General features: G+C 38.8%; 1 protein-coding gene across 2 annotated transcripts; it reads right to left on the reverse strand.

Moving 5' to 3' along the window:
* Positions 1 to 904: 904 nt before the first annotated feature.
* On the reverse strand, positions 905 to 19233 carry slc39a13 (solute carrier family 39 member 13). 2 transcript variants are annotated; one of them, XM_084935591.1, is made up of 10 exons: positions 18951 to 19233; positions 15377 to 15742; positions 12939 to 13046; positions 12593 to 12735; positions 8557 to 8673; positions 5598 to 5687; positions 3348 to 3398; positions 3079 to 3211; positions 2874 to 2973; positions 905 to 1827 (listed from the first exon to the last, which is right to left on the reverse strand). In XM_084935591.1, the coding sequence occupies exons 2-10, from the start codon at positions 15702 to 15704 to the stop codon at positions 1749 to 1751; spliced, it is 1149 nt and encodes a 382-aa protein (XP_084791717.1). In that variant the 5' UTR covers positions 15705 to 15742; positions 18951 to 19233; the 3' UTR covers positions 905 to 1748. The 2 variants fall into 2 exon arrangements, with proteins under 2 accessions (XP_084791717.1, XP_084791725.1); XM_084935599.1 differs by lacking the exon at positions 18951 to 19233 and adding an exon at positions 18552 to 18903.
* Positions 19234 to 19946: the final 713 nt, after the last annotated feature.

Genomic DNA, 19946 nt, shown 5'->3' on the forward strand with positions numbered 1-19946 from the left:
GACCAGCCCCTCTGTCACTACCAAACATGCCAAGTTCAAAGTCACTTCATTCATTCCTCTGATGCTCAGCTTGAACTTCAGCAGGGCATCTTGACCATGTCTTTTCCTAAATTCTTTGAGTTGCTGCCATGTGACTGTCTAACTGGATACTGCATTAACAAGTAGAACAAGTGTGGCAAAGTGGCGGGTGAGTGGATGCAGAAAAAAAATCTCAGTGTAAAGTTATGAAACACAAAAGCTTTTGCAAAGCTTCATGTTTTGATTTGTTTTTTGTTGTTGTTTTTTTAAACACTAAACAGTTAAATCCACTCTGAAAAGTGAAGTTATTAAGAGGACGGTGTAAACATCATCAAAATATTATGATTAACATCCATCTGTCACATATTCCAACCCCCTGACTCCAGGAAATAAACTCTTGGGCTAAACTACGCAAGGATGAGAATAAGAATGAAAGATTTGTTTGTACCATTTGCCAGTGAAACCTCTTCCACTACAGAGTAAATAGTGGTTGCTGGTTGTCCTTCTGTGCTGTGACTTAGGAAGGCTCCCACAGACAATAAGCTGCTCACAGGCTGATGACTAAGGAAGGCAACCCGTGGAGGAGTCGTTATGGCAACAGAAGCTTGCCAAATAGACTGTGTTGAAATTGGACAAGTGTGAACACACAATCAATACCCCCACACACTGCCATATGACATTTTAGGCAAAGGACCTTTTGCAGTAAAATTATGCTCACGGTGGACAACAAGGTCAGCTGAACACGTCGCACTGTCTCAGCACCCGCGCACAACTCTATCAGTCAAAATATCCCCAAATCCACTGAATCATGTGCCCCAGTGCTTCCTCTTGTCTGCTAAAGCGTGGTGCTTAAAGTTAAAAATAAAATGGCTTCTTTAAACAGAGATGCTGGAAATTTACTGGTGATTTTATTCAGTGGTGGAAACTTTATATTAACAACATCACATGAACATGTGCATGGTTAACTTTCTAAAAATCTGTCTTTAGCATTACAAAACTGTTAGTGAAAACTAAATATGAAACCATACCAATCATCTTCTTCCTCGTGAACTAATTTCAACTTTGTCAGAGTCAAGTATACGGCGCCGGCACAGCTTTGTAACGAGCCCCGACTTCTGCTCGACAAAAGGTGCAGCCTGTGTTATGTTAGGGAGATAAAAGCATATCGAGTGTACTTTGGTGAGGAGCCGACTCTAAAGCGTTAAACTGTCCTGATTTCTTGGCACTTATTTCTGAACAAGGCAAAATGACAACGTGGTGCACGTCTGATGAATCTGTTTTCTTGTTTTCAATAAATACGCAGCAGCTACATGAGAAACAGAAGATGGGCAGCAGTAACAACACACAAAACATTTAAACAACGTAGCTCTGAATACACTATAAAGAGGGAGGTCCTTGTACAGGGCCGGTAACACTTGTTCTGACCAGGTACGTCAGGCGTACCCGTGTAAAGATACATGTGCAAAACATCATGATTATCTGATCAACAAAAGACAATTTGGTAACAGAACTCCGAACAATCCAAGTTTGGCACATTTTGAAGTGTCCACATCATTTGTTCCATCGACAGTCGTCCATTCGAAGGTGCCAATCCTCTGTCAGACTTTTTTTTAAGCATCACACAAAAGTTTCTATGAACATATATGACGGGTAAAAGATATGAGGAGAACAGGATGTTGCTCCGCTATTAAGTTTTAGTGTTTGGTAAGGCAAAAAGGGTGTTTCCGCCATTAGCAGTCGAGAATGGCAGAGAGCAGAGCCATGACAGCCACGCCACAGAAAATGAGCAGTACCTGCATCAGGGAGTGTCTGGAAAAGCAAACAAAAAGATAATAAAACGTTAGACATTGAGACTAATTTGAGCACATTAAAGGAAACCATCTGCCCTTTTTGAAACCACAGAGCCAGTTTTCCATTCGTTGCTAAGTTTTATTCTACTAAACAATCGGTCACAAACCACACACTGGCTCTTTCAGCCATCTCCAATGTCTGCCCCTGTGGCCTCGAGCAAAAACTACATTAATATGGAGCATGGGAATAAAAAATGGCCATTTGTTTTAAGGGCGTGCAACCAAAGGACTGATAAGCTCATGCCATGGCAAGGAGTCCATTACCCATCATAAGAATGACTACTACTCCTACAATCCCCTATTCTGATTCCTTTGCACAAACACAGGTAGGACTCAAACTGTCCTGCAGAGCTTTAAATAGCTGCTTTGTTACAAAGCTAGCCTAACCCCCCCCCCAAAAAAAGGCTAATAAATGCTTTCCTTTTACTTCACACTTACAATAAAAATAACGTAATTTGTTATTTCAGTTCTATAATTTCATATACGCATCAAAATCAAGATGTTGCTATAATAAAAATGCTACTGCAACTAAAAGCAGTTAGGTGTGTCAAAAGATTTCAATATTTAAACCTATTTGTGATGTTGATAGGCTTCTTTATATTAGGCTGAAGCATGTTTTCCATACAGATTTATTTTTGGTTAAACAACAAATAAACAAACAAAACCCCACTCTGGCTGTTTTGATAGTAAATGCTGGTGTCCCATGTATTAATCTTGGCTCACATTATTGCCACAGAACACATAAAGATGTTAAAATATACATGTGGTGTGAGTTAAAGTCGGACGTTCGGTTTCCGGCAATACCAATCACCGATGAACATCTGTTTGTGAAAACATGCAAATTATTAAAACAGATAAAAATAAACAAACATGTGATTTAAAATAATTCTTCTTGTCGAAATCCATTCGACATGCTGGTTAGACCCCAAGAATAATGCTGTTGATTTCCTCAGTAGCAGTAAAAGTACTTTAATAAAGGACATCTTTAATAAACATCCATCATACCTGAAACTGGATTCTTCCAGAAGGTCAGGCACTACATTCACCAGGGCTATATAGAGGAAGCCTCCAGAAGTGAAAGGCAATATCCAGCTACTGGCATTTTCTAGGCACAATATGAAAGTCTTGTTACTGAATATGGCGACTGTAAAATGCACTCCAGTTATTAATAATGCGTTTGCTTGTGTGTTGTGTATTGGCCCCATCCTACCTGTGCCTTTTGGTGACTGAGCGCACAGAGCAAAGAAAGCTCCGAGGACCCCAACCAGCGCTGTAGACAGCTGCATGCGAGCAGCACTCCATCTATCAAACCCAGCCCTCAGCAGAATGGCAAAGTCCCCCACCTGCAGATGATGATGTTTCCCACATAAAAAAAATGGGTAAACATTCAGCGTGTTTACAAACACTAGAGCACTTCATTCTTCCGATACGCCTTAAGCAAAGTAAACTGTACAATTTAGCAGCAACTCTGATCCTCACCTCGTGTGGGATTTCATGGAGCAGGATTGCGAAGGTGGTGAGGAACCCAACCTGCAAGAAATGTATCATTAGTGCTGCTTTGTCCTACACAAAGAGCCTAAAGAAAACCACAACTGAGTCAGGAGTATAGCTATGCATCAATTATTTATTGTTTTGTTTTTAGCATGAATTAGGGAAGACAAAATCTCAGCAGATCACTATAAGTGAGCTTAAATTTTTTTTAGCCATAGTCAAGGAAAAGAAAACCTGAAAATCTCATGAAACAAAAAATGTAGTTCATACATTAGTAAGGTCAAGTGACAGTGAAGGTAACTTAAGTTGGTTTAGGCTTTAAAAAGCTAAAGTGATAGCAGCAATGACCACCTGCTTTTGAAACAAGACTTCATTGATCTGAGGGAAGTTGACAAATTTATAAAGTCCTGATTATTTAATTTTCAAAATAAACAAAATAAATATGTTTAAAGAACGATCATAGACCAGTGTGAATGAAAAAAATTGCTAATTTTACACTGTGCTAAATGCACAACGAGTAAACAGAAAACACTGGTGAGATGTCTTGTATGTGCATGTTTGAGACATTGAGTTAACTTCCTCTCTGGCACACGGATCCATAGTTCACGCTGCTTGCCTTATGTCTCTCCAGCTGGACTCCCATCCCACTGCTACAAATATACAATAACTTACTGAAGCGATACAAATTCATGTTACTGCAGTTTGGAGTGCAGATTTTTTCAATAAGACCGTAATGCACCAAACAGAAATAATGTTTTAAACTCAAAGGCTGCTCCCACAAGCCGAGGCCATATATTTCTTCAATTTCAGACACTGTTTCGTCGTTTGGAATAATTATTATTGTACTTTGTATTAAAGTATTTATTATTCAACCTTTTGAAGTGCAAACAACCAAATTTGTATTCACACTTACCCACACTCAGTGGGTATTATGTTACTGAGTCTGATGTTTCCTCCTCTGAGGTTCCAGTAACAAACCACTGACATGTATTTATAACGCTGTGAAAAAGTATTTTCCCCTTTCTGACTTCTTTTTTTTTGGTGCATTTTTATCACACTTACATGTTTGACATCAGATACATTTTAGAAAGATAACCTGAGTAAAAACAAAACACTTTTTAGACGATGATTTTATTTATGCAAGTGGGGAAAAAAAGCTACGAGGTGGTTGAATCATTTGTGATTAACCACTCAGTTTCACTTGCCATACCTGCAAAGTGAAGCAGGTTAAAAGATCACTAAAAGTAACATATCATACCTCAATCATGTAAGTGCAACAAATTAAGAAATCGTGAAGGGGAAAATATTTCGGTGCTTTGTATAGTTTGTATAGTATACATTATACTTGTATAGTGTAAAACATAAGGCCCGAGGGCCAGAATCAGCCCAACAAAGGCTCCAATCTGGCCCACTGGAAGGAGTGAATAGACTATGATGTTTAAGCTTTTCCCCCCTACTTATATTAAAATCACTCAGGAATTAAATGTTTAGTTAAATGTTTTTACACTGACAGAAACGGCACTTTCACTTGTCAGGGCCACTTAAACTCAAAGTGGGCTTTATGTGGCCCACAATGCAAAAATGAATTTAACATCCCTGTTCTATACAGTTCAATGAAAACAGAGTAAAATGTGTCTTCAGACAAATATTGCTTCCTTGTTCAAGAAACAGAATTTGAGGGGCTGCTACTCGACAGTCAACATTCAAATACAGTATCTGAAAAGCTTCCATTATAATTATAAAAGAGTCCAGCATCAGTTACTGTACTGTATTTACAGTCACCAACTGTCAGTATGTGACTGCAACTTCAGGGAACATCGGCAATTATATTGTAAAACCAGGAGTTCTTTCATGAATATGCATGTTGGAGACTAATTGTGAATAATCACATTCTCACAAAACTACTTTGCTGAATCAGTGTGGTTTTGAATTTGCATATTTTCAGCACAAAACTATCCAGATACACTAAAACAAGGCGCCACCACTGTTTTAAAGCACACTTCTGAGACTGCCACAACTCTGTTGCCATATTGGTTAGCTGGCATAAAGCACACATAGAGCTTGAGTTATTACTGGACCCAAAATAATAACTGCATCTGAAACCAAGAGCAAAATAAAGAGCAAGCACCTGAGCTTGAAAAAGCAAAGCTACTAATATTACATGCAGAGTACTTTAGATGTAGGACAAGCTGTTGGCTTTTGTGTGTAAACTACAAAAGAGGTGTCACCTTATCTTACCTTTTTGCTAACCAGGAAGCTCCCAGATACTGCCAGCCCATGGGTGAAGTTGTCAATGCAATTAGCGAGTAGGTTTAGGTATCCACTCATCTGTGACACAGAACACATGACACATATGTCACTGTTAGTCACATTACTGCATATTAGTCAGAACTGAGAAAACAGCAGGAATGGATCACTTCTGTTACAGCACAGCCTCGGCAGAACTCCACCGCAACATTACATCCATGACGTAAAGTGTAGATGTTGAAGTTTTAATTACTGAGTCTTTTGATGCTAACGAAGATTGCTTTCAGTTTTTTAAAAAGGCACAACGTCAAATATCAGTTTACTTTGTGGACCACATACAACTAAAAAAAAAACCTATTCTGGAAAATAAAAATAGTTTCTAGTTGACTAAATGCTCGAGACATCTAGAAAATAATTAGCGCAATTTCAGTGTCTTTAGTGTCTCAGTGTTTTTCCACATTTAGTCAGTCTAATCTCATCATAAACAAACACATGAACAGGCCTTGGGTTATGTCCAGATGTCTCCAAATCTGGCTTTGGTGAAATTTTTCCATGATGCGACTTATTCTTGCAACACCTTTTTTTTTTTTTTTTTAAATGGTGCAATAAAGCAGATTTTTTTTGTTTTTTAAATTTCTTCTCTGGAGCTCTGGCCCACCAAAGTTCAGTCTTATCTAACACGTTTGACACCCACACCACTGCGAACGAAGAAACTAAACATAATAACACATAAAAAGATTTTGGTGATTAACTCTTGACTTTCTCTGCCAACTTTCTTGTTACCGTCTCCGAAAATAAATAGTTTATTATGCTGTCACTAAACACTTCCTGGTTCAAAAAACTCAGTGTTCCAAGCATGATATGTGGGGAAAGTGGAACAGCTTTGTTTTTTCAGTAAGCTCCTGCTTTGTCTTTTCAAGGATCCCAGTATTTATTTGCACATACACAAATTGTATGTAAATGCAAAAGCAATGTGGTCCAATTCCCGGCTTGTATACCTCCACCAAACAAACTCTATACACAAAATGGAAAACAAAATTGAAAAAAAATGAGTTACAAAAAGTTATGACTTTATACTTTTAGCTCAGTTGTGATCTACCCATTTTCACAAATCAAGGTAGGTTAAATATACACACAAAAACACATAAAGACAGACAGACACCTCCCCAGTGTATTCATCAGACTGGTCATATACTGGTGGAAACCCTTATGTATGGGATCACATTTGATCAGATATTAAATTAGTATCACTAACCTTTAGTTCATACACCTTTCCTTTAAAATCTTTAATACATACGCTATATGTGTAAGCAGCAGCACAATCTGTTTGGTGGAAGTATACAAGCTGCGAATGGCACCACATTGCTTTTGCATTTACGCACGATTTAAGTATGTGCAAATAAATATTTACATACTTGAAAAAGGATAAAGAAGAAGTTTATTGAAAAGGGAAAGAAAAAAAGAAAACTGGTCCACTTTCCCTACATATCATTCTTGTTGCAGTCAGTTTTTAAACGACAGAATGGGATAGGGCGCACCATGTCCAATACAGGGTTGTGACTGAGGGTGAAGTCATATCCCAGCTGTCACAGGATAGGGCAAGGTACACTCTAGGTACACATAGGTCACCTGTCTATCACAAAGCTAACAAAGAAAGACGGAGAAAAATACATTTTGTAATAATTATACCTGTTATCATAGTTGCTGCTGGTGCATTACTGAGGACCAGCTTTGAGGCAACTATGAATGCTATAGCCATGAGCAGGGATATGGTCCACTCAGCAAACCCCAGCTGGGAAACCCACCCAAAACTAACTTGTATTAGCTACACTTCATTGCCCCCTTCTTAAATAAGGATCTGAAACCTAAATAATCAAGTCCCATCATACTTCACACACCTCAAAGTAGGGCAGGGCAACATGGGCAAAAATATTTATCACAATATATATTTGAAAATTTGCGATAACAATATAACTGACGATATAACTGATGTGAGACAAAATACTTCACAACTCCACAACTTTATAAGTGCAAAAAAACCCTATCAATCAATTTATTTTCACTTAAACAAACAGCTGTTTTTAACAGTGCAAATGCAAATTTTTTGCTGACAGCTTAACCAAAAGGCACTTTTGGTTAAACATGCGAGAGGACCGGAAATAACGACGGTCTGCTTGCATGTTCTACAAAAAAAAATAAATAAATAAAATATTGCTTTGGTCGCCATCTGACAGGCAAAAACGAAACCAGTTCCACATCACTGAAGTGCACGTTTTTAAAAACCAATTCTGGTTAATCTGTTTCATTCAACGATCCGCTTTTGCCCTTCTCATTCTCCTTCGCCGCTATGCTTTTTCCGCCATGTGTGTATGAAAACAAAGGCACTGCGCAGATAAGACTGAACTTTCCTTTGTGTCCTCTCTCACCCATAGAATGACCCTCACTCAGCCTGGCTCTGGCTGAGATCTCAAAAAAGGAGTTCTTCATCCCCACCGTCGCCAAGTGTTTTGCTCATAAGGAATCGTTATACGCTTGAGGTTGTGCATCTTTACAATCCATTGCACGATGAGATAACTATTGTTGTGAACGGGCACTATATGAACATTTTTATATTGAATTAACCCATTATTTATGTTACCAACCAGCTTATGAGACATTTTAAAATGTAGCCTATACCCTAAAAAATAAAATTGTTAGAGAAAAAGGCATTGCAAAGGACTCACAACAGAGTCGTTCTACAGCAGAACTGATTATGCAAGTCTCTCTTCCTGGTTTCACTGAACCAACTACGTTGCTATTTATTACTCAGTTGGAGGAAGTAAAAAATTTTTTTTAAATGTATTTCTTACATAAGCAAACCATGTCAAATTCTTACCCCAAGTGATGCCCCCATCTTTCATCATTTTCTGTCTTTTTGTTAACCGGGATATGTTTTGGTTGTCAGCCTTACCTTGATTTTCTCTGATCCTTCCTGCAAACTCTGCTTGGAGGATTTCCATGACTCAGCATGGTGCCTGTTACTGAGTGATACCACTGCTTTTCCACTGAAAACTGAATTAGGCTGTGTCTGTGGAGGGAAAAAAAGGAAGGGGGGAGAAGGCACAAATGAACACATCTTCTCAACAAGAACTTTAAAAAAATAAACCTCATTTAAAATACAGTTATGGTCAAAACAGTAAGGAAATGGTAATGCTTGAATCCCACAGTGCAGTAAACAGCCATGTTACTGCTGCTCCTTCCGTGTGTCAAACAGTTCACCCACAGGCAGCTTAACAGCTGGTAAAACATTCTCATTATTTTTTGACCTTCCTACATTTGCGCTAATAAGCAGTCGTTTGTACTTTTCATTTGTTTTCTCAGATACAATGAAATCTCCTTTAAATTCGACTGCCACTCCATCATGTTTACATTTTCATATTATAAACAAAACAGAACGAGAGAGCGAGAACCATTCATCTTAGGCTATAGGGTCTGTTTTCCGAGAACAGCCAGCTTCCTTGTCCCATTATTCAGAAACCACTTACGCTGCCATTTAAACTGATAGTCAAATTAAATGAGAGGGAAATAGGCTGCTGACTGCTGGTCGCCAAAAGGAAATTTTTGCTCCATGTGTACGATTGAAGCATGAGGAAGTAATAAAGCGTGATGAATTTTGGGGGGTTATCAATCTCCTCCAACAGATTGGAGCTAAACTGTCGGTGCCAAATAGTCTGAGTTTTGCCGAATGAGAAATTCAAAATGACCTAAGAAGCCAGAAAGTGATAAAAATCCTATCTTGACATTTTCCATTTGACTCTGAGGCTCTCCACGCGTTTGTTCGTTCTTCTTAAACACTGACCCAATTAGAGTAAAGAAAATTAGTTCAGCTTGTTATACTTTTTGCTTCCTATGGAAAGATTTGCCACACAATATTATCAGAGAAAACACCTATAACCACCTTCTCGTTCTCTCATTCCCCGTCTCTTGCTGCCTGTGTCTATAAGTTGAGTATTATCCTTTGGACACTCAAATGGCTAAAGCAGCTGCTACACCCCAGCGCTATAAATAGACACCAGTGGAGGAGCTGAGCCATGGATTCCAATCTTCTCCCTCAATAGCAATAGAAAGATAAGAAAGGGAATGAGGCTGCCTTTACAAACATACTGCTATCAGCCAGTATGTTTGTCACTCTATATTATCTCCATCTAACCCCTAAACAATAAACTTAAACAACTAAGAATGCTACAGTATTTATAGTTAATAGTTCATTTATAGATATTTAAATAATAACTATAAATAGTTGTTTTTTAAACCAGTGCACATAAATGCCACGTCTCATGTAGGTGAGGTTGTTCATGGGTAAACATATATATGTTTACCTACAGGGGATGGTAAAGGCAGAATTCAGATGAATACACATATATGGTGTTGTGAAAATGTGTTTGCCTCCTCCCTGATTTCCTATTTTGTTGTATATTTGTCACACTAAAATGTTTTAGATCATCAAACAAATGTAAATATTAGACAAAGATAACACAAGTAAACAAAAAGTGCAGTTTCTAAATGATGTTGTTTATTATAAAAGGGGAAAAAAATCCAAAGCTACCTTTCCCCCCACAAAGACAGAGCAGACACTCGCTTTGCTTTCATGCACATATGCCCAAATTTATCACCCCAGATACATCGGTATCTGTATTGTCTGATTTCTGCAAATGATTTCTGATTTCTGATGAGATGACTCAGGAGGGGTGGGTTATTTTTATCCTCCCATGAGGCTCTGTGGAATCACCAACGGCCAACAGTGTTGTGGAAAAAGTATTTGCCCCTTCCTCGTTTCTTGTTTTTGCACATTTGTCATGCTTACATATTTAAGATCATTACATTACAATAATGCAGTTTTAAAATTACTATTTCATTTATTAGGGGAAAAAGCTATCCAAACCTGATCTCCCTTGTTAAATTATTAATTCTAACTAACCACATTTTGTGGAAAATTGATTTCAACTCCACTAGGCCCCACCCAGCCCTGATTAATGCCAGAACTGTTGAATCACTTGTATAGATGCTGTGTGACAAAATAGCTCAGAAAGCAGCTGAGAAAGAAAATCATTGACATCTTTCAGTCTGGAAAGAGTTACAAAGCCATTGCACAATAACTAGAGAACTGCAGGTCTCACTTGGCTCAGTTAAGATCGGAGGTCATGACTGAACAATAAGAAAGAGACTGAGCAAAAATGGCATCCACAGGAAAGTTCTAAGCCAAAAAAAACCCTGCTGGGCAAAACGAACACAAAGGCTCGTGTCACATTTGAAGCTGGAATAACTTTGGAATAACCTGGATGACTTGTCATAAATGCTGGAACCATGAATTCTGCTCTCCACCTGAAGATCCTGAAGGAGAATCTCCGAACATCCGTTCAACCCCTGAAGCTCCAGCACTTGGGTTATGCTGCAGTACAATGATCTGAAACACGCTAGCAAGTTTACCTCTGTATAGTTGAAAAAAAGTGACCTAGTCAAAATCTTGGACTTAAATCCAATTGAGATGCTTTGATGTGACCTTAAAAATGCCGTTCATGGTCGAATACCCTCCAGTGTGGCTGAAATAAAACAATTCTGTAGAGTGAGCTAGAATTCCTCATTGCTATTTATCACAAACACTTGATTGCAGTTCTTGTTGCCAAGGGTGGCACAACCAGTTATCAGGAGCACATACTTTTTCACAGCACTGTTTGGCATTGCAGCCAGACACCAGAGGAACGTATCATTATAGTAGTGCTATCCAACCTCTGAAAAAATGTGTGGCCCAGACGTGCAAATAAAAAAGTGCACGGATGAAAGAGGGACACACACACAACGGGAGTTTATTTCTCACGTCCAGCGTGAAGAAATGTTTGCACACTGATATAAGCTGAGGGATTTAACCAACCATAATAATAAACGATAATTAGTGAACATAAGTAGCTGGATATCAGATAAAGACCTACAACGTTGAGTCACGATATTTTGCGGCTCTTTAATTAGGGGTCCAGATACACAAGTGTATGTGCAAGTACAACCTTATACTCTAATTTTAAAATCAGTCCAAAAGTCAGTTTTATCCTCCTGCTGTCTCTCATTTGATGATAGGTATGAGGGATCAGTGTAGCTGCACCACATACACACCAATTTCAAAGCGCGCAGAAGTCCAGACCCAGTCACATCTGCTGGAAGCATCACTTACATGTAAAAGTGCAGCACGAAACCATAGCTTGGCAGATTAAATTGATCATGAATCTCAGAATAATCACAATATTAATATAAAGCATCAATTTGGAAATGAGATAAAAATCGACCTGACTGTCGAGTTACCCCAAATCACTTTGATCATCATAACCCTATTACTCAGCTGTACGACACGTAGCTGTCCTCCCCTCTGTGCTGATGGTAGTGCGGAGATGAGCAGTGTTTGTGTAATTTGTTAGCCTGTTAAATACAACGCTGGAAAACTGGCAACAATGACCCTGTCCAATATACAAATCCTTACAAATGAGCAAATTAAAGAGAAGACATAAAAATCCATCTCTGACAGCACATTGATGCTGTTAGCATCGTTAGCTTTCTGTGTGGACTTTGCTTGCTCTTTCGGTGCCTGTGGGGGTTCTTCCCAGATCCTCCAGGGTGAACTGATGCTTCTAAATTGGCTATAGATGTGAATTTGAATTCTGTCCAGTATCTGTCCCCGATTTGGTCAAATAGCTCACAAAATGGATAGATGGCTATTTCTCTCTCACTGAACAAGAATGCCGATGTGTATATTTCCCAAAATCTCAAGCTGTTGGTGAAAGCGTCATGTGATGTTTCAGTCATAGAAAAAAACTGGCAGAATTATGCTGACTGAACACAAATGCATTCTGCACCAAGCATACCAATGAAAAGATAAATATGTGAAGGCTTGTATTGACATGTGTGTGCGCAGCACTGAGCATATTCTTCTGAAAACGCAGCATTTCAGCAGAAATACTTACAGCCGAGTTAAAATTCAGGTCAGAAACTGAAGTGGAGTTCTCGGGGCTGTCTTGGTCTGAGAACATTTTCTCCAGGAGCAGGAAGGCCAGCAGACCGATGATTACCCACAAGCCTTGTGTCATGTAGTGGTTTTGTTTACCAGCTGGAAGGGTAGCAAACAGACTGCAAATAAGGCTGAGAGAGCAAATACACTTCATAAGATGCTTCAGGAGAAGCAGACTGTTAACAGCGAAAGCAAGCTGGTGTCTAAATATTACAATGATAGTAAACATTATTAGCAATTATAGAAGAATAGGTCAAATTGAATACAGAGGTGGTGAAGGCACTGGTGGAAAGGAGACCCACCTGAAGAGCCAGAGAGCTCCCAAGCCTCGGGAAGTAGGTGGAGGAATACATCACCCAGGAGACCACCAATAGCAAAGCTCAAGAGCTGTTTCAGCTTATGGCATCCAGCTGACAAAACACACACACACAAAATATCAAGGTAACAATTATTTTGCAGAGTAAAAGTTATAAATAATTTTATACAATTTTCATGTTTTTGGTTTACAATTACAAGCACAAACTGATTCCACTTTCCACTCATCAACTAATCATTTTGTCACAAGAGACATTAATACACAAGAGAATCTCTGGCTCACCTTACTAATATTAACCATGCTTACTCACGCGCCACGTTTTTATTCCTGAGGAGTTTCCTTGGTAATGACTAACCTCAGCTCATGAGTGCACTTGGAAGCTCACAGCCTAAAATACACATTTGGCCTGCCACGTTCTTTAGGGTGGGGCACCTGAAAGAGGCCTCAGACTGACCTACAATAACACGTCTAGTTACTGAAGCTCAACAGTAAAAACCTCTCTCTCACTCTTCAACCATATGTTAACTGGTTAAAATTACAGGCAGGTATTGTAAGGGTACATTACTGCCTGCCAGGGATGGGTACTAATGCCTGGTACTAAACAGGCAATGGGGTGAAATGTTAAATAATGAATAAGCTCTGACGTAATTGGTTCTGCTCTCAGGACTGGGGGAGGATGTAATGCATTTTCACCATTTCCAATCTAGAAACTTCTCTTGTAGACTGTGGGCGAGGCCCACTGGCACCATGCTGCACATGTATCGAGACCCTTCGTTTAATAACAACCACAAACGAGAATGCAACATGCAAAAATGTGTCTAGAATTCAACACCACTCACTGCCACAAGCGCTGCAAGTCTTTTCTTGTCAAGGCAGAAATGACTAATATCTTGAAATATCTAGCGGACATCACTTACCGATAATGTCGTTTTCCACTGCCATGCCCAAAACAAGGAAAATACTGCATGTGACTGCACAACTCAGTATTTCTCATTGAAAATCCACTGCACAAGTAGTGCCAGATCTATTAGTCTCAGATGTACAAAATTTTGGTTCCAATTAGAAAATGTTGGTACGCGAATAATTTAGACTAAGGTGCTAAACATCACAGTGCCTCAGTGCAGCCTCACAGAGCTGTTGGTCCGGCTTCCATTTTCCCGCCTATCGGGCATTTCTCCTTTCATTTTTATTTGGTGTGGAACTGGGTGACCTTTAAACTGACAGTTTGAGAGTCTTTCTGTTCAGTATGGTATTTTAATGCCTCGTGGCAGGGGGGTGGAATCATTATCATGAGGTCACCACAGGAGACGATCTGTTTACCAGGAAGCAGCAGTTTTCCAAAAGGTTTGAGTACCCTTCACATTAAACCATGAAGAATGTGCAGCTGGGTTTAGGAGAGGCTGACCAGAACTACTTGTTGATCATACCGGGATTTATTATTCAACAGCTGGAAATCTGGAGATTTTAGCTATATCGTTGTAAGAAGCTTTGAGAATCAGCGATGCCAGGTCAGACTTCTGTAACTGTAATGTACTTCCTTGATTCACTACAAGCATTTGAAGTCTGAACTCTTGTCCTTTAAAACACTGCCATCTCGGTTTATGTTGACTATTGACTATACTATTGTCAAATGTATTTTTGAGCAAGTAAAAAGGATTATAAATCTAAAAGTTTTGGCCAATTGGTGACAACTAGGGACAAATAACCCTCTAGGGAATGCCCGGACTGGTCGGCGAACTTTTATGAGAATACACATATTTTTGGTTGGCAGATGGTCACCAAGCAGTCTCTACACCCATGTGACTGAGGTCTTCCATATTTATATCACCAAGTAACAATGCAATGCCATAAAGCCCCGCAGAGCAATTATTTAGTGTGCCCTCAAACAAAGAATGATAAAACGAAATGTTCTCTTGTTGGCTGCAAGACCAAACACAAGACTGCTCATGCATTCCTCGACATCAGAGCAACTGAAGACTCAGTGGGTGACTTTTACTGTAATACCTATGTTAGCTCAAGAGAAATCTTTTTATGTTTAAGGTTAACAACATCCAGCGTGACAAGGGTTACCATCTGTTGTCTTCATTCTGTGTGCATGTTGATTATATTTAATACAATTACAGTCCCGACAACTGTGTTATTGTTTACATGTGTGTTTTGTTTGTTTTCACTGTCAGATGCATGAACATGAAACAGTGACACAAACGCAGCCCATTAAAACAGGTGCACCCTAGCTTTTGTTATGCCAAATGACCCTCACAGCATTGTCTATTGTTTCAACTACACAAATATGTGTGATCGGCTTCTCTTGCATAGCGTCACATATGGTAAATGTCTATGCAGTTTTATCATTGCAGTTATAAAATACATGTTATAATATAAATAATGCACAGGCATACTGATGTTGCACATCGTCTCTCTTACCTTCTGTTTTGAGGGCTGCTCCAGCTTCAATGGGAATGACAAGCAGGGGGAAAATCCCACTGAGGCCTACAGCAACAGAGCCCACGAGAGACAGGAGCCAAATATGAGCACGCTCACTGGCTAAGAAGTCTGCTACTGCCTGGAGGCCTGGGAGGTCATCTGTCAGGCTGGGGCCTGGTCCTGCAGCTGTGGCCGTCGCATGAGCCATAACTGTTTGTGTCATCTTCTGGTTGCTCGATGCCCCCCTGGAGGTCAGCATCAGCAGGGCAACCGGGATAAACAGAGCCGCTACAGCCCAGCTGGGCCTCCAGTAACGTCCACCTTTCATCCGTTCCAAGGTCCAAAAAATACTTGCAACCAGTAATTCTGTAAAGGAAGGAAACCATAACAAAAACAGGTCTTCTCTGTACCTTATAAATGTACTTTAAAAAAACAACAACAACAAAAAAAAACATATAATTAAACTGAAAACTTCTAAAACGGTTAATCTTTGCAGCTGAGTAGATGGAATTGGTGTTTCTGCTGCAGTTTTTTTATTTTTATAATAAAATAAAATGAAAAATGAACAGGTAGAAAGATTGAAACACAATCTACAAACATCCTTCTGAAGAACAGCGATTATTTCCATGGAACAATTTCTTAAAAGTTATAAATCACACACAGTACTGTGAAAAAAAATCTTGAGTCACCCCTCATTTCTTTTTATTTCGCTCAAAGGAAGCCAGGCTCTCTCAAGCTATTTCAAAATGTGTCCACTCATTTTTCAGTCCAGTTCTTGACCCTTAACATTTTCATAGGACTTTTTTTTGGAGCCAATTAACACTGACCTATGAAGCATAAAAAGATATTAACAAGTGTTCTGTTTACACATATCGGACAACTTTTAACCAGAAGTAATTTCAAATTATGTCTTTAGTCAGTTCCAAAAAAACATAATTTGTTCCAGTTTCTTTAACAGAATCCAAAAACAACAAAGATTTCACAGTTTGCCAAGCATAAAAAGTTTGTTTGGTTTTTTTTGCACTAAGAAGGTGATTCCCACAGACCTAATACCGTAAAACTTCACATATCTCAGTATGGTATGAAGTGAATCCTTAACAATTTGAGAAAACTGGACAAGTGGAGGACAAAAGAAGAAGTGGGAGGCCTAAAAACTGTCTATAACGGATGGAACACTTTCTAAAAGTCATGTCCTCAAAAAGAAAGAAAGAAAGAAAGAAAGAAATTATTCCCAAAGAGTAATGTCTTTAAGACATATAAAAAAAAAGAAAAAAAAAAAAAAACACACACACACACACACACACCCACACACACACACACACACACACACACACACACCAAAGACCTGACACAGGACCTAAGATGATCCCGGTACTGTTCACTGAAGGCTCACCAGAAATGACCTCAGTGTAAAGGAAACGGAAAAGCTGAAGTATGTAATTACACATTAACTGCCCGGACAAGTAGTGACAGTAAAATATAGCGATGAATCCAGATATTTAAGTTTTGGTTCAAATCCTCATCAGAACAGAGTGTGACACTAAACAGAGAGTGTCTATATCCAGCTGTAAAACACTGTCATGGTTTGGAACTGCGTTTCAGTGGTGTTGGGAGTCAAAATTGATGGGATTATGAACGCAGAGAAGTACCATCTGATTTTGATCCATCACGCAATGCCACCTGGAAAGCGTCTGTTTTGCAACACCTTCCATTTCTTTCAGCATGACAATGATGTCAAACACACTGCCAATGAAGTAACAGCATACCTGGATAGAAAAAAAAGCACACAAACACAAACAGAACAAAAAGCAGCAACATTCAAAGAAGAGCTTTGAATGTCTTTCAGGAAGCCTGGAGAACTATTCCTATATTTCCATTTGTGTTAGTATTTAAGTGGAAAAATATTTAGAAATGAAAGGTGACTTTAGACATTTGCCCAGCACTGTAAACCAGGACCAGTATACACTATATACTGTGTATGTAAGTACTGGGGGATGACACAGTTTTATTACTGGCGCTGTACGCCACCACAAGAGATCTTAAATTAGACATGTCAAGACGAAACTCAAGTGCAGGTTTTCAGAGTTAAATCCAGGGTTTCGTGAAAACTATCATACTAACTATAGATATTAAGATATTACTGCCATTTTTTATTGCCTCAAAAAAAAAAACTTAAATAAAATCATTCTAAATAATACAAGCTCCTCTTGTTGTCGGTTTACTAGAACTGGGAACACTGATCCAAATATCAATAGTATCAATACCAATGGTGGTTAACACCTCAAACATGCACTATGAAAAATGTCTGAAACTTTTTGTGTTGACTGCCTCGTCCATTGTATTTATAACCTATTGAACTTTTAAACAAAAGAAGCTGACCTGCTTTAGAGCATTTACAAAAAAACTCCACTTTTAATATGCATGAAAAGATGAAAGGTGTGTTTTGTTACCAAATTATTGTGAAAAGTGAGAAAAAAACCATCACGTGCTTCAATTTGTCATAACACACTGACGTCCACTCCATAAGCTGCCTTGTAGGCTAAAAATATCAGTATTGATATTGATATCACCAATACCTGCACTGTATTTACTTGATATTTGATTGATACCAAAATTTGCAATCTGGCCCAGCACTATTTACAGCTTTTACAGCCTGAATCTGTCCACAGCTTTTGTCCACTAACAAAAACGAGACTATAAATTATAGAGCTGTAATTCATAAACCCTTCCTATAATTTGTATATACAAGAATACCCTCAAACATAAACCAAGAGTATCCTTGTATTTATTAGGATAAACTGTAACTTAAATATGGTTTTAGGTAACAGTAGCACTACACATACTGGTCCCTTTAAAACATCTGTGGATTTGATTTTTACTCAACTTGCATCGATAAATAGAAACTTTTTAAACTCTCGGTAAACACTGGAGGCATTAAAAAGACTTTGGCATACATGTGACAAAAGTTCAGCTATGCTGGAGGAAGAAAGTTCCAGAAATAGCAGACAGACTTCCTCCTGGCAGGAGCCTATTGATATTTTTGTCCAAGCCTTTTTTTAACAGTGACTGCGAAAAGTTTAAGTGCCTTTAATTTATTATCGATTAATCACATTTTTGCGAGGGGGAAATGTATAACACGTTTAAGTCGCTGTTAAACATCCAGTTTGACACTAACCTGCTTGGGATTTCCCTGGAATTGCAGATTTAAGCAGCACGTAACACACGCAGTTGCGCTGTGATATTAACCGCAGAGAAGATGCAAAGACGGTGGTGAAAAAAGTCGCAAGCAGTGCGGCAACTTAAAAAAAAAAAAAAAAGCGGTTAACTCAAAGTTGTGTCAGCCAAGTTTACACTTGGGGTCTGGTTAGCAGGCTAACGTTAGCCCGTAAACGTGCAGACGGGCACAGCTACAGAGATTAGCCTCGCTGACACGCAGTCACTTCACATTAAAGCTAACCCTGCTATAGCTAGCACCAATTTCACAAACTTACTGATGGCGTCAGCGGCCAGGAAACCAAAACAAATAGCAGTCAGCATGTGGCTTTTTTTTATTTATTTTTTTTATCTCTAATACCTTGTGATTTCGGCAATCTTTGCACCAGTGTGTCCCTGCCATCCAGGCCGGCTTGATAAAATGCAGGCTGAGTTCCTCCAGACTCCAGCTGCTGCTGCTCCTGCAGACAGGGATCCGTTAGCTGCAGCGCACCAGAGACTGCGGGTCACCGCGGCTTCCCCAGTCTCCGAACCATACGCTGCTCCAGACAGCCACGTATCAGGATCATGGAGGGGAAACATAAACAACAGAGGAGAGGCACAGCATGGATCCCGCCCCACCAAAACACTCCAGGAAGTAACTTTATTGCCCCCCTCCCTTCTTTCACTCGGGACCCTTAAGCTCTCTAAATCAAGGCCAAATATCAGCATACTTTTCTTGCTCGGGATATTTTTATTTTTACTTCAGTGAAATGGCGGGATGTAACTAGATACCACTAGCACAAAAAAATCAAATCCTAACCCAAAATAATTGTATAATTGGTAAGAGTGTTTGAAACAGATTTCAGAATCGACTGATCCGATTAGTCGAACAAAAAAAAAAGATTATTTGCATCAAATATAAAAAACATGCCTCCCATGTTTTTATTTTCTTTTTTAATGAGAGTAAACCGAATAAGCATTTGCTTGTTCTGCAAAGTAAGACAAACAACTATTACTGCGCTTTAACAGTTTACACTTTAAGTATATACAATATTAATTTTAATTAGCCTATAACAGAACAGATAATTCATGTTATCTATAAAGAAAAGTTTGGCTACCATCAGTAAAGTCCATCACAGGTGTAAAATGTAGAAGAAATAGCTATAGATATATATATATATATATATATATAGTCATTGTGGCTTACGATAATTAGATATATGGATTAACCTTACTGCCTTCATGTGGAATATTTTTAGTATCTGAGGGATTTTTTTGGCCTAATATCACTGCAAAACTAAACAAACCAGAGTGTGAAAAAAAAACCCCAAAACAAAATAGAATAATGGTCAAAAAGAGAGATGCATACTGTCAT

This window comes from Perissodus microlepis, chromosome 1 (assembly GCF_051167445.1).
Source record: "Perissodus microlepis isolate ML-2025 ecotype Zambia chromosome 1, ASM5116744v1, whole genome shotgun sequence".
In the NCBI taxonomy this organism is placed as follows: domain Eukaryota; kingdom Metazoa; phylum Chordata; class Actinopteri; order Cichliformes; family Cichlidae; genus Perissodus; species Perissodus microlepis.